The 12,226-nt window shown below is 37.4% G+C and overlaps 2 protein-coding genes across 9 annotated transcripts in view; one reads left to right on the top strand and one right to left on the bottom strand.

Moving 5' to 3' along the window:
• LOC121971338 overlaps positions 1–1,398 on the bottom strand; it is a 31,807-nt gene extending 30,409 nt beyond the window's left edge. Inside the window, exons 1-4 of one of the 8 annotated variants that reach the window (XM_042522556.1) lie at positions 1,265–1,398; positions 1,080–1,151; positions 931–999; positions 773–853 (exon numbers count right to left, since the gene is read on the bottom strand). In XM_042522556.1, coding sequence (XP_042378490.1) covers positions 773–853; positions 931–999; positions 1,080–1,118 — 189 coding nt within the window. In that variant the 5' untranslated portion in view covers positions 1,119–1,151; positions 1,265–1,398. Of the gene's footprint in view, positions 1–597; positions 854–930; positions 1,000–1,079 lie in introns of those variants that run through there. The other 7 variants (XM_042522558.1, XM_042522554.1, XM_042522553.1 and 4 more) reach the window with 7 other exon arrangements.
• A 4,310-nt stretch (positions 1,399–5,708) lies between these two features.
• Positions 5,709–7,497, top strand: LOC121973696 (sugar transport protein MST7-like). The gene is made up of 3 exons (XM_042525081.1): positions 5,709–5,873; positions 5,984–6,306; positions 6,406–7,497. Exons 1-3 carry the CDS (start codon positions 5,741–5,743, stop codon positions 7,495–7,497), a joined length of 1,548 nt encoding a protein of 515 aa, XP_042381015.1. The 5' UTR covers positions 5,709–5,740.
• The last annotated feature ends 4,729 nt before the right edge of the window (positions 7,498–12,226 follow it).

The raw sequence follows: 12,226 nt of genomic DNA, 5'->3' as shown, positions 1-12,226 counted from the left end.
CCGCCCAGTATGCCTCCCGCTCGGCCGGTCTGCTTCGCTCGACCTACCTATTAGTCCGCCCGACACCAGATCGCCCGACCTGCCTCTCACCAAGCCTGTCTGCCCGCTCGGTCAACCTTTCTGCCCGGTTGGCCTTTCTGATCTGCTGCGCTCGCACGTATTGCTCAGTCGATCAACCCGTTCTATCAACACTGTGCAGACTACCTTCATCACCTGGCAGAAACCAGCCCATGCTGGCAGATCCGCTCAGGTCATCTCTATTGTAAGTTGAATTTAAATTTTGTGTAATTTTAAATTCAACTAAGTCTCCAAAATATTCGACAACAGATTATTTTCTCTAACATATATCAAGTATAATAGAGTTTTGAGGAGAAGATATGACATGCGAGATAAGATTGATCATATTATTTTGTCAGAGATAGATGATAGATACGACATGCGAGATAGATATGACATGCGGACTAAGCTTGGTGCTACCGTAAAGATAAAAGATGACTTAGAACGCTAAACAAAGACCAAGGCTAAAGCCTAAGATAAAGACAGCACAAACTGATTTACAGATGGTCAATTGAATAGCACAATTACAGAATTAACATGGGTAACAACTCGGCCAGATGGGCTTTCATTAGTACATGATCTAACTGTAGTGTGCATATGGCTGTGACTCAGAGAGAACAACACAATCTATACAGCCATGTTCCTACCTCATCAATCAAAACATTATGCAGTTCAAGCAAACTGACAGCACAAAAATATGTTATTTGAAGTGTACCTTGCCTTTCTCAATGCCCTCCCGAGCTAAAGACACAAGCGCCTGGAAATATTGGTCAGGGTCGCCACTGTCTTCAAATTCCTGACAGATAATCAATTATTAACTAGAATATCACCAAAAGGTAACCTTGCACTCATGCAGTTGAGCCGATTAACCACCTTACATCTAGTAGGATGCACACCGACCGTACAATAGAGGCGTCCTTCATAACATGAGCGGTAGCCAATCTTAGTAAACATTAAAACAAACAACTAATGTGCATTCGCATTGCTCAAATAGACACTCAGGGAAGGAAAAACGATCCAACCATCAGTTTCTGCGATAGCGAGGGCCTCCTTTGATTCATGAAGTGATCCCCCTGTGAAGTTGACGGCTATGTCTGCTTTGCGTCTCGATCGATTCCGACGACAGGAAAGGGGAGACGTTAGTAAAAATTGAGTAAAAAAGATTGATCGATCCTCTGGAACCGAAAGAAGAGTTTGGGAAGCGGACTTGCCGATCATCCTGACGGAGGAAGACATCGACGCCGTGGCGAATTGCAAGGAATCGAAGAGTAGAAGTCGGCGAGATGGATTCCGTCGAGTTTAAGCTTCTGCGGTTTGAAGTTGGGCGAAACTGTAGGATTTTCCATCGAATTTTTAAATTAATTTAATTATGTAAAATATTTGAAAAGGTTTAGGTTAGGTTAGTCGAGTCATTCAAATGGATCAAACGAGTTAAGCTAGATGAGTAGTAAGATAGGTAAGCGAATTGATCTAGCCTAATGAGTCTGGAGCTATCTGGTTGGGCAAGTTCATCAAACAATTTAGGCTAGTGAATTGATCTGGTTTAACAAGATGAGTTATCCGATTGTGGAACACGTCGTGCTGATAGCAATTCGATAATTAATCAGATCATAAACACTATTAAAATATCTATCTAATTAATTTCTTCATTAGTTAATAATTATCTCTTGAAATTATCTAAAAATATATAAATATTATAAAAATACTAATACATAGCTACTACACAATTTATCTCTCTTTAAGTTAATTAAAAATAATAATCGCACTAATTATGTTTTATATCGCTTTCATACAAAAATAATCCGAAATTTAAAAGGTTATTTTTTATTCGAAAGTTTATCCCAAAAAATAATTTAAAATTATTTTTATATAAAACTGATGATTATCGATTCATTTGTTGAATTTTCAAAATAAAAAAGATAAGACACGAAGAATATTTCAGCAAAAATATCAAAAAAAAAAAAAAGAAATAACTTTTAAAAAAATTTAATATGTGATTTTTTTTCAATTCATGTAAGGAAATTAGATGTGAATTTTTTCAAATCAACCGACTGAATTTTTAAATAAATTGGACTAATTAAATATAATTTAATTAACTAAAATTTTAAAACTAAATTAATTAAATTTAATTTTTATTTATTTAATTATATTTTTTAATAAAAAAATAATTAAATAAATATTCTTATTATTTAGTTTAATAGAGTTACGAATTTTAAAATTGAAAAAATTAAACATAATTTTTAAAAAAAAAAACAGAAACCGAATTAATCTGTTAATTAAATTTTATAAAAATTTTACTCCATAATTGATCAGATCTCTTCAAATATCTATTTAATAAATATCTCTTTAAATTAATTAATTAAAAAATAATAATCACAGGAATTATGCTATATATCACTTTCATAAAAAATAATCCGAAAATTAAAAAGATATTTTTTATTTGAAAGTTTATTCAAATTTGTTTATTTAAAATTATTATTGATTTAAAATGCTTATATCAGTATATCAATAAAAGTCTGGGCAAAAAATACTAAAATTACAGTGATCAGGTTAAGTAATTCATTTTAGTTAAACACTAAATGAATATATTTACTTAACTTGACTAACCAATTGAACATTGTTATATAGTTAGTTAATAATTAATGATTAAACATTTAAAATTTTTAAATGAACTATTTTTTTAATATATTAGGTTAAGGGGGAGGATATTTGAAAATGATTTTTAAAATAATTTATTTCCTTTCCTAATACATATTTCAAAAATCACTTTCAAAATTACTTTTAAAAATATTTTTCAAATACTTGATTTGCAAAAAGTCTTTTTTAAATATGTGTTTTTCTACTTGAAAAATCTATCTTTGAAAATACTTCCAAAATTATTTTACTTAGATAAATTCCTCGCAAACTTTTTAAAGAGAAGTTTCAACAATTGAAATTTCAAAAGTACTTTTTAAACAAATTATATTTTTAATAAATATTTTAAAATCTTCTTTTTCTACAATTTTTTTTTATAAAGTGGTGTGTTTTGCAAAGCCAAAATATTGAAAACCTTTTGAAAAATCAAAAAAAAAAAACTGTCAAAATATTTTGAAAATTATTTTTCAAATACTTTGAAAAGTTTAAGAATTATATTAACTCCTCCTTCCCACAAAACTTGTAAATTATTTATAAGTTCTATACTTACTAGAGTTTTGACACAATTTTTAATTTACTGTTTATATGCATTATTTTTTATAAATGTCAAGGGGAGAATAAGAGTTAAGTAAGAAAAAGGAAGGATTAAGTGAGAAAAAAAATAAAAATCATAACCCTAAAATGATCAAAAGAATAAAATAAAATTTTAAATTACTTAATTTTAAGAAATTTAAATTATTTAATTTTAAGTTCTCTTGAATTATATCATTACTATTTCATTCTTGCATATATTTTAGTAACTCTAACCGAGGTTGTTATTTCATCAAAAAGGAGAAGATTGTTAATGTAATTTGCATTAACGATCTAATTCAAGTTTTGACGAATAATAAGTGAGTTAAGTTAGGTGTTATCGTGATCTAATCTTGTTACTGAGTGTGCAGGGTTGACTAACTTGATGGGTCAAGAGGACTTGACATCAAGTAGGAAGTCTAGTCGAAATGTGTGATTCTCGAGTGGCGAAATCCAGTTGTGGGATTCTGGCAGGAGGAAGTCTGGACGTGTCATTCCGGCAGGAGATTGGGATGTTTGATTCCCGACAGGAGGAAGTCCAGATGTATGATTCAGGCAAGAAAATTTGGTGGGTCAGATCGATGTCAAGGAGGAACTTAAGACACGGTAAGTGAAAGTAAGTCACTGGAGGAGAGTGACTATGTGAGAACACGCCCCGGTTGAGGGGACAGTGAACGTTGGTACAATTTAAGTCCATTTCGGAAACCTAAATTGAGACCTTGACTAAATCTTTGTCTAGAAAATAAGATCTAAGTCATAAATTAATTATATTATTATTGTGCTAATTTTATTTTGTAGGTTAGATATTATCGTGTTAGACTAACCTAATTTGCAGGGCAAAAGAAGTAAAAAGGCATTAGGTGAACAATACCTGAAGCGCCTTCAACCATTGGACGGCGCTTTCAGTACTGTTTATGGAAGATGCCTTCGGTGTTATGGAAGACACCTTCTAATGGATAAAATTCAGACCTCGTCGGCAATAAGGAGCAACAAATTTGGGATAGATTTTTTGCCTATAGAAGGTGTCTTTCACACTCTTTAAATGGATGTCTCAACCAAACATTCAAGATCAACTTCTATACGAGCTTCTACACGTTCAATTGGCTTTTCAACTGCTCCAACTTCCTGCTATTGCTCCGCTACGACTCTACTATGCTCGACCGTCGTCGAGAAGCCTTCCAAACACTGTGCTCAAGCATATTGTCTACAAAAGTGTTTGGTAATAAAAATTAAAGTTCTGTGTTTAATTTTTATAAACAGAAAGTCTAGCTTGTTACACTATTTCGATTTTTTTTTTTGTACTCGATTCCCTCTTCAGGCAGTTCCAGAAGAGGTATTTGATAGATTATTCGTCGATAAATTTATAGGACCTGGATCTTAGAATAGAAATCACTAAGTCTCCGAGCCACTAAAATCGAACTTATTCTTTTATTTGTTTTTTTTTAAATTTTTATATTTTTTTCCGTTCTATATTTTGATTTCAAACACGTTTATGAAAATCATATATACAATTCATCTCCTTTCTACGTGTGTTTCAATCAGCATGTTGTATGTAAGTATATGGATTTATAGAAATTCTATATTCTTAAATTTGAAATAATTATTTTTGAGTGTTTATTGGCTTAAATTGCAAATATTTTAATTTTGAGTTTAATGATCCAGTTTTTCATTAAAAACTATCCATTATTTACATTAGAACATATGTAAATTTGGTCGTTTAACTAAGGTTTGCAAATTAACAGATAGAATCAACCGTTGACTGAATTTTTAAAATCGAAAAAATCGGATGGATTAATTAATCAAATTAATTGAAAATTTAAAACTAAATTAATTAAATTTAAATTTTATTTAATTAATTATATTTTTTAATAAAAAATAATTAAATTAATATTTTTGTTATTCGGTTTAATAGAATTATAAATTTTAAAATTAAAATCAAATCGAATTAATTAAAAATCAAATATAATATTTTTTAAAAAAATGAAAACCGAATTAATCAAACCATTAATAATTTGATTTCATTAAATTTTTACTCTATAATGGACAACACTCTTAAAATATCTATCTAATTAATCTCTCTTTAAGTTAATTAGAAATAATCCAAAATTTAAAATACAAAAAAATAATCCGAAATTTAAAATACAAAAAATAATCCGAAATTTAAATGATCAGTTTCATAAAAAATAATCCGAAAATTAAAAAGATATTTTTTTAGTTGAAAGTTTATCCAAATTTGTTTATTTAAAATTATTATAGATTTAGCTGTTGACTTTTCAAATGAAATAAAAAAGATAAGATAACATTTCAGCAAAAATAACTTATAAAAAAAAAAGAAGAAGAAGATAGAAGTTGAGTATAGCTACTATAAATATACTACTTCATTCAACTGATCACTCACTCGTTCACTCCCCATTCAATACCTCTCTTTGTTTTTTTTCATCTTCATCTTCTCCGATATATCCATTCGTTAGCTTTTGCTATGGCGGGTGGACATGTCATCCCCGTGGGCGAGACGAAGATCTACCCCGGAAGATTGACATCCTACGCTTTGTTCGCTTGCATGGTGGCTTCCTTTGGCGGTCTCATCTTCGGCTACGACATTGGAATATCCGGTGATAATCTACTGATATCCTTAAACTCGATCGATTTGGCTTAACTTGACTCCACTTGATCTGATCTGATCTGATCTGATCTGATTGACTTGTTTATGGAATTAATTAAGGTGGAGTGACATCTATGGACACGTTCTTGTCCAAGTTCTTTCCCAAGGTGTTAGAGAAAGAGAAACACGTCATCGACAGCAACCAGTACTGTCAGTTCAACAGCGTGCTCTTGTCGACCTTCACCTCCGTCCTTTACTTCGCCGCCTTCGTGTCCTCTTTCTTCGCATCCTCAATAACCAGACGCCTCGGCAGGAAGATCACCATGGTCGGCGGCGGTCTCATCTTCCTCGTCGGAGCCATCATCAATGGCGTCGCTGCCAACGTCCTCATGCTGATCGTCGGCCGCATCTTCCTAGGCCTCGGCGTCGGATTCTCCAGCCAGGTCAGTCACTCGCTTTAATTTTTTCATCATATCCTTCGCCGGAGTTGGGGATTTATTTATTTATTTATTTAGTAGCTTAATTACCGGCCTTTTTCTCAGGCGGTGCCACTGTACCTGGCCGAGATGGCTCCGATGAAGATCCGAGGCACTCTCAACATCAGCTTCCAGATGATGATCACCGTCGGAATATTCGTGGCGCATCTGGTGAACTACGGCACCTCCAATATCAACGGCGATCTGGGGTGGCGCCTCAGCCTGGGCCTCGCCGCCGTGCCCGCCATCATCGTCACCGTCGGCGCCTTCTTCCTCCCCAATACGCCCAACTCAATGATCGAGTGCAACCAAACCGAGAAGGCCAGGACCATGCTCCGAGAAATCCGCGGGACGGACGACATCGACCTCGAGTACGAGGACCTCGTCGCCGCCAGCAAGCAATCTCAGGCGATCAAGGATCCGTTCAAGACTTTGCTCGGGAGGAAGTACAGGCCTCAGCTGGTGATGTCCATCGTCATCCCCAGCCTCCAGCAGCTCACCGGAATCAACGTCGTCATGTTCTATGCGCCCGTCCTGTTCAAGACCATCGGCTTCGGCACCCAGGCCTCGCTCATGTCCGCGGTCATCACCGGCTTCGTCAACCTCGCCTCCACCTTCATTTCCGTCCTCACGGTCGACCGCTTCGGCCGCCGTATTCTCTTCCTCGAGGGCGGTGTCCAGATGACCATCGCCCAAATCATCGTCGGAACACTCATCGGCTGGAAGTTCGGCACCACCGGCATGGGCTATATCCCCAAGACCTACGCCATCTTCATCGTCATCTTCATCTGCATCTTCGTCGCCGCCTTCGCATGGTCGTGGGGCCCGCTCGGATGGCTAGTGCCTAGCGAGATCTACCCCTTGGAAGTCAGGTCGGCGGCACAGAGCATCACCGTCTCCGCTAACATGTTCTGGACCTACGTCATCGCCCAGATCTTCCCGCCAATGCTCTGTTCCTTCAAGTTCGGCCTCTTCTACTTTTTCGCTGCATGGGAGGTGATCATGACCGTCTTCGTCTACTGGTTCCTGCCTGAGACTAAGGGAATTCCAATAGAGGAGATGCAAACCGTCTGGAAGAGCCACTGGTTCTGGGCCAAGTACGTCAACGACGACAATGTCGATTCAGGACACGTGGAGATCTCCAACGTCTCGGTCTAGTATTAGGGTTTGATATTCCTTTTTTTCTTATTCTTAGGTTATGGGTGTCCAATTTCTTAGTTTGCAAATAATTTTATTTTGAGTGGTTTTCTATATTTTAATGGATTTAGATTTTTTTATTAATTCATTTTGCATGTAAGGATATGGATTTATAGAAATTCTACATTCTTAAATTTGGGAAAAAAATATTTTTGAGTATTTATTGGTTTAATTTGCAAATATTTTAATTTTGATATATTAAAATGAACAGTACACACAAAAATTTGAAATGACGATTTGAAGTTTATATATATATATATATATATATATATATATATATATATATATATATATATATATATATTTCTATGATCTCAATCTCGCTTGTTCAATCAGTATGTAAATTGATTCACGACCCATGCCAACATTCGATCATCAATTCATTCACCCTTCAACCTAAGTTAAAATACGCTATTTTAGAATTTTAATTGAAATATTAAAATAGACTATTAGTTCATTCTCTAATTTTTATCATATTGTAATGATATCATAAATCTATTTCTGTTGGTGCAACATCCCTCATGTCAAGGTTGACCTGGGTGACCAAGCTGAGTCTTGGTTTGAGTTTAGATGTTTGACAATAAGAAATTGATTGAAGAAGAGTCAGGTAGGTCAAGGTCAACCTTGACCTGTTGGTACATCATGCCTAGTGAGTGAAGCTAGGTGAAAGTCCTGGTGAGTGAAACCAGGTGAAAACCCTAGTGAGTGAAGCTAGGTGAAAGTCCTGGTGAGTGAAACCAGGTGAAAACCCTAGTGAGTGAAGCTAGTGAAAGTCCTGGTGAGTGAAACCAGGTGAAAACCCTAGTGAGTGAAGTTAGGTGAAAGTCCTGGTGAGTGAAGCCAGGCAGAAGGAAAACCCTAGTGAGTGAAGCTAGGTGAAAGTCCTGGTGAGTGAAGCCAGGTGAAAGCCCTAGTGAGTGAAGCTAGGCAGATGGAAAACTCTAGTGAGTGAAGCTAGGTGAAAGTCCTGGTGAGTGAAGCCAGGCAAGGGAAAATCCAGATGGATCAAGGATGATCGGACATCTGGTGTTGGGAAGTCCAAGTAGGTCAAAGGATTGACTGGATACTTGGCACGAGGAAATACAGATAGATCAAAGGGATTGACCAGACATCTGATGGAAGTCCAAGTAGGTCAAGGGAGTGACCAGATACTTGGCATGAATAGAAAAGTCTAAGTGGGTCAAAGGGATTGACCAGACACTTGGTGGAAGTCCTAGCAGAAAGGAGTGACCAGATACTAGGCATGATGTACCAACAGTCAAGGTTGACCGGATGTTGGTTCGAGAGGCTTGGAACTTGGTTTTGGGCAAAACCAAGTGTTGGATCGATCGTGAATCGATTCAGAGCCGGATCGATCGGTGGATCGATCCGGCTCCTAGAGCGAACAGCCTTTGGATCGATCCGTGGATCGATCCAGATGTTCCAATCGATCGGTGGATCGCTGCTTCACGCGATAAGCGCCGGATCGATCCGTGGATCGATCCAGCGCTTCTCGAGCGAAGCCCTGATCGATCCGTGGATCGATCCAAAGCCTCCCAAATCGATTGGGAATATTCGAATCGATCGGGATCCGACCGTTGCGTCGTATTTGAGCTGCAGGCGTGCGTTGGCTGTGATCTCCAGCTCCTCCACAGCACTTACAAAGCTCAGATCGCCAGTTCTTGAAGGATCTTGGAAGTTTTCCAAGTCAAGAGGCGGATCAAAGCCAAGAAGAGAAGCTAGGGTTAGGGTTTATACTCATTGTAAGCTTGTAAGCTTGTATTTCTTGTATCCTTTCCCTCTCTTCTTGTATTGAGTCTTGTAGGGATTCTCCGCCCTTGGTAGTTACCATAAAGGAGAGTTTTATTTAGTGGAGGGTGTGTGTGTTGGTGTGGATCCTTGGATTAGTCACCTCTTGTGAGGTGGATACCAAGTAAACCAACCGTGTTAGCGTTGTGTGATTGTTTCTTTGTATTTCCGCTGCATATTCTTGAAGAAACAAGCAACGCTGAGCACCGAGCGAACGCGACGAGCTATTCACCCCCCCTCTAGCTACTTTTCGGTCATAACAAGTGGTATCAGAGCGAGGCCGCTCTTCACCGGAATCATCGCCGGAAGGGTCAAGCATAACAAGAAAAGCTAGAGGGGTGAAGAAGTTGGAGCAAATTCTTCAAGTTCAAGATTTTATCAAGCTCAACTTCAAGATGCAATTCCAAGATGGGCTTGGATTTGACACAAGGGTGGCTCCACCATACACTTCTACGAGTTTCGATTCTTGGAAATCAAGAATCGAAAATTTTTTTATGATGGAGATAGAGCAATGGTTTGCTCTCATGGAAGGTTTTGAAGCTCCCACAAATTCCAAGGGCAAAGTACTCAAAAGGAGCAAGTGGAGCAAAGACCAAATCCAAAGATGTGAGGCCAATGACAAAGTGACCAAGCTTTTGGTCAATTTATTGCCAAGCCACATCTTGGAACAAATTGGAGAGTTTGATGATGCCAAGGAGCTTTGGAGCAAATTGGCAAGAATGCATGAGATCCCCTCCACTGTACCAAATCAAGGAGAATCCAAAGAGGGCGACTCATTGGATCAAGACCAAGAGGAGGACTCCGAGGTTGAGAGATGCTCAACCTCTGAAGAAGAAGAAATCCAAGAAGCTTCATCCTCAAGGGAATGCAACGAAGGGAACAAGGAGGGAGCATACTCCTTGTTTCATACTCAAGATGATGAAGCCTCCACCTCTAGGATTGAGGGGGAGCAATTCTTGGTGACACCGGATCAAGAAGAAGGAGAAGCTTCTACATCCGGGTCAAGAGAAGAAAGGGAGGAAGAAGCTTCTACCTCCACAAGTCAAGAAGAATCAAATGGAGGGGAATCAAGGTTCGATCAAGAGGAAGCTTCTACCTCTGGATCCAAAGGAAAAGCTGCCACCCCTACAAGCAAAGGTATAAATATTTCAATTAATAATAAAAATCATATTATATGCTTTGAATGTAGGGAACATGGGCACTACAAGAGCAAGTGTCCCAACTTGGCCAAGAAGAAGGGCCAAGTGACACAAAAGGGCAAGGAGAAGCCCAAGGAGACCATCCCCGGAATAAAAAGGAGCAAGGAGCACATTGCGTGCTTTTCTTGCAACCAAAAGGGGCATTACCGAAGTCAATGCCCCAAGGGGAAGAAGGTGGTCAAGGCTCAAGGAGGCACTAGTCAAGGGGGAGCCTCCAAGGTAAAGAAGAAGGTATCTTTTATTGAGCCTACCTCCTTACATTATGGTGAAAAGCATGATAGTTCTAACTTTTATCATTTTAATGCAATTTACCATAAGAATAGAAAGCATGAGGGCTTTAAGGAAAAACATGTGGCCCTACATGCTAAAACTACTACACCTAAGGCTAGGAATGTAAGTAAAAGTCTAGGCAAGAACTCTAAGGATTGTATCTACAAGCCTAGGCACAAAAATGCTCATGAACTTAATGGAAAACCAAAAACTAAGGACTTAGTGATGGAAAATCAAGTCTTGAGGTCAAGACTTGATAAAATGGAAAAGACCCTAAAAAGGATGGAAAATATCCTATTAGGGCAAAATGAGCATAACCTAGGTTTAGGGGTACAAAAGCCATCCAATGGCCATAGAGGTTTGGGATACAAACCAAAGGCTAAGAAGGATGTGCCCTCTTACCATAGAGTTCCATATAGTTATGGAACAAACCCTAGGTCTAGTGGTCAAGCCAAAAATACTAGGGAAGTCATCCCTAAGAGTATTTTTGCAATAAATGTGACTAAGACTTCTAAGAAGTCTAAGAAAGTCACAAACAAGGTCACAAGGGAGGTTATCCCTAGAGTTGACCTAGAAAATGTGACCAAGGCTTCTAAGAAGCCCAACAAGGTCACTAGGAAGGTATCTAGGGAAGTTATCCCTAGTGAGTACCTAGAGCATCCAAGGAGCACCAATAGGTGTTGGGTTCCTAGGAGCATCTTCTCTACCCCATAGATGGGTTAGAGAGTGTCAACTCCGATTAGAAGGGTAGTTAACCCAACTTTGAGGAAATTGACACTCAAGGAGCATTTTCAAGGTTTTAGTTAACCTTTGAAAATGAAATGGACCTATTGATTACTCCTTGAAAGAGTAAAATGTGTCTAATGGTGAGAAATTGATTTTATCTTAAAATGGCACAAATTGGGAAAACCTTGAGAAATACCAAGTTGAGATTTTGGTATTCTCTTGGAAATTTAAGGCAATCCGGGCCTTGATTTATGTAATCACTCTTGAGGAAAAATGGAATATGCCAACATTTGAGGATATGTTTAATTATTAAGTGGCATAAACAAATCAAGAGAAATAAGAAATGTCAATTTAGGTTTTGGCATTTCTTTGAAGCAGTTAGGGCAATCTAGGTTTAATGTTTTAAATTAAAATAAGTGGTATCGTTTTAAGTTAAAACAAGTGGTATATTTTGAGTTTAGCTAAGTGATTAAGGATATTTAGATAGGTAATCTAGGAATATTTATTTATGCTAAACATTGCCATGATTGTTTGCCCATCATATGCCATGACATCATGTCTATTTTTGAATTCATTGTTTTATTATGAAAACTCCAAAAATACCATGTCATGACATTCATACATCATGTAGTAATAGGATATTTTCTTTTGGAAATTATTTTCTTTTGATGTATGTCATAACATAATCATGCATTAAGTTTAATTCC

This window comes from Zingiber officinale, chromosome 4A (assembly GCF_018446385.1).
Source record: "Zingiber officinale cultivar Zhangliang chromosome 4A, Zo_v1.1, whole genome shotgun sequence".
In the NCBI taxonomy this organism is placed as follows: Eukaryota; Viridiplantae; Streptophyta; class Magnoliopsida; order Zingiberales; family Zingiberaceae; genus Zingiber; species Zingiber officinale.
This window is presented reverse-complemented; position numbering and strand designations above follow the sequence as displayed.

What these genes read in the sequence shown, in the direction of transcription:
- LOC121973696 (XM_042525081.1), top strand. Translation starts at nt 5,741, where the DNA reads ATGGCGGGTGGACATGTCATCCCCGTGGGCGAGACGAAGATCTACCCC. An exon ending in CTACGACATTGGAATATCCG is followed by an intron (nt 5,874 to 5,983) that starts GTGATAATCTAC and finishes GAATTAATTAAG; the next exon opens with GTGGAGTGACATCTATGGAC. An exon ending in GCGTCGGATTCTCCAGCCAG is followed by an intron (nt 6,307 to 6,405) that starts GTCAGTCACTCG and finishes CCTTTTTCTCAG; the next exon opens with GCGGTGCCACTGTACCTGGC.